At 59.3% G+C, this 405-nt stretch overlaps 1 protein-coding gene across 1 annotated transcript in view; it reads left to right on the top strand.

Moving 5' to 3' along the window:
• LOC104495282 (sulfhydryl oxidase 1-like) overlaps positions 1 to 405 on the top strand; it is a gene marked incomplete at both ends in the record, with an annotated part of 6,849 nt that overhangs the window by 2,614 nt on the left and 3,830 nt on the right. Inside the window, one exon of the mRNA XM_010138231.1 lies at positions 106 to 196. Coding sequence (XP_010136533.1) covers positions 106 to 196 — 91 coding nt within the window. The remainder of the gene's footprint in view (positions 1 to 105; positions 197 to 405) is intronic.

Here is a 405-nt window from a genome sequence, read left to right on the forward strand (position 1 = left end):
TGCCAAGTCGCCGGGGACCAGGGCTGAGCAGTTTCTGGGCGGGGGGGCAGAGCATCCGGCTGATGCTGTCCGAGGCACCCGCTGCCATCCTGTTCTCTTTTGCAGTGCAGAGGAGGTTCACACCTTCTTCCAGAGGAACAAGGACCAGTACTTAGCGCTGATCTTTGAGAAGAGCAACTCCTTCGTGGGCAGAGAGGTGGGTACAGCCATATTTATCCCACCTTTTTCTCTTGAAGCCCATGTCCCCAGTGCCCAGTAACTCCTGGGTGCCTTTGGCAGGGCAGTCCTTCCCCGGCAGCCTCCCTGGTCAGCTGGAAGGACACTTTGTGGAGTCAAAGGGTTATCCAGGGTGCTAAAACAGCCCTGCTGCATCCCCAGTGGGGCTGGGGATCCCGCGGCCCATCC

Source organism: Buceros rhinoceros, unplaced genomic scaffold (genome assembly GCF_000710305.1).
Source record: "Buceros rhinoceros silvestris isolate BGI_N320 unplaced genomic scaffold, ASM71030v1 scaffold36346, whole genome shotgun sequence".
Taxonomy (NCBI): domain Eukaryota; kingdom Metazoa; phylum Chordata; class Aves; order Bucerotiformes; family Bucerotidae; genus Buceros; species Buceros rhinoceros.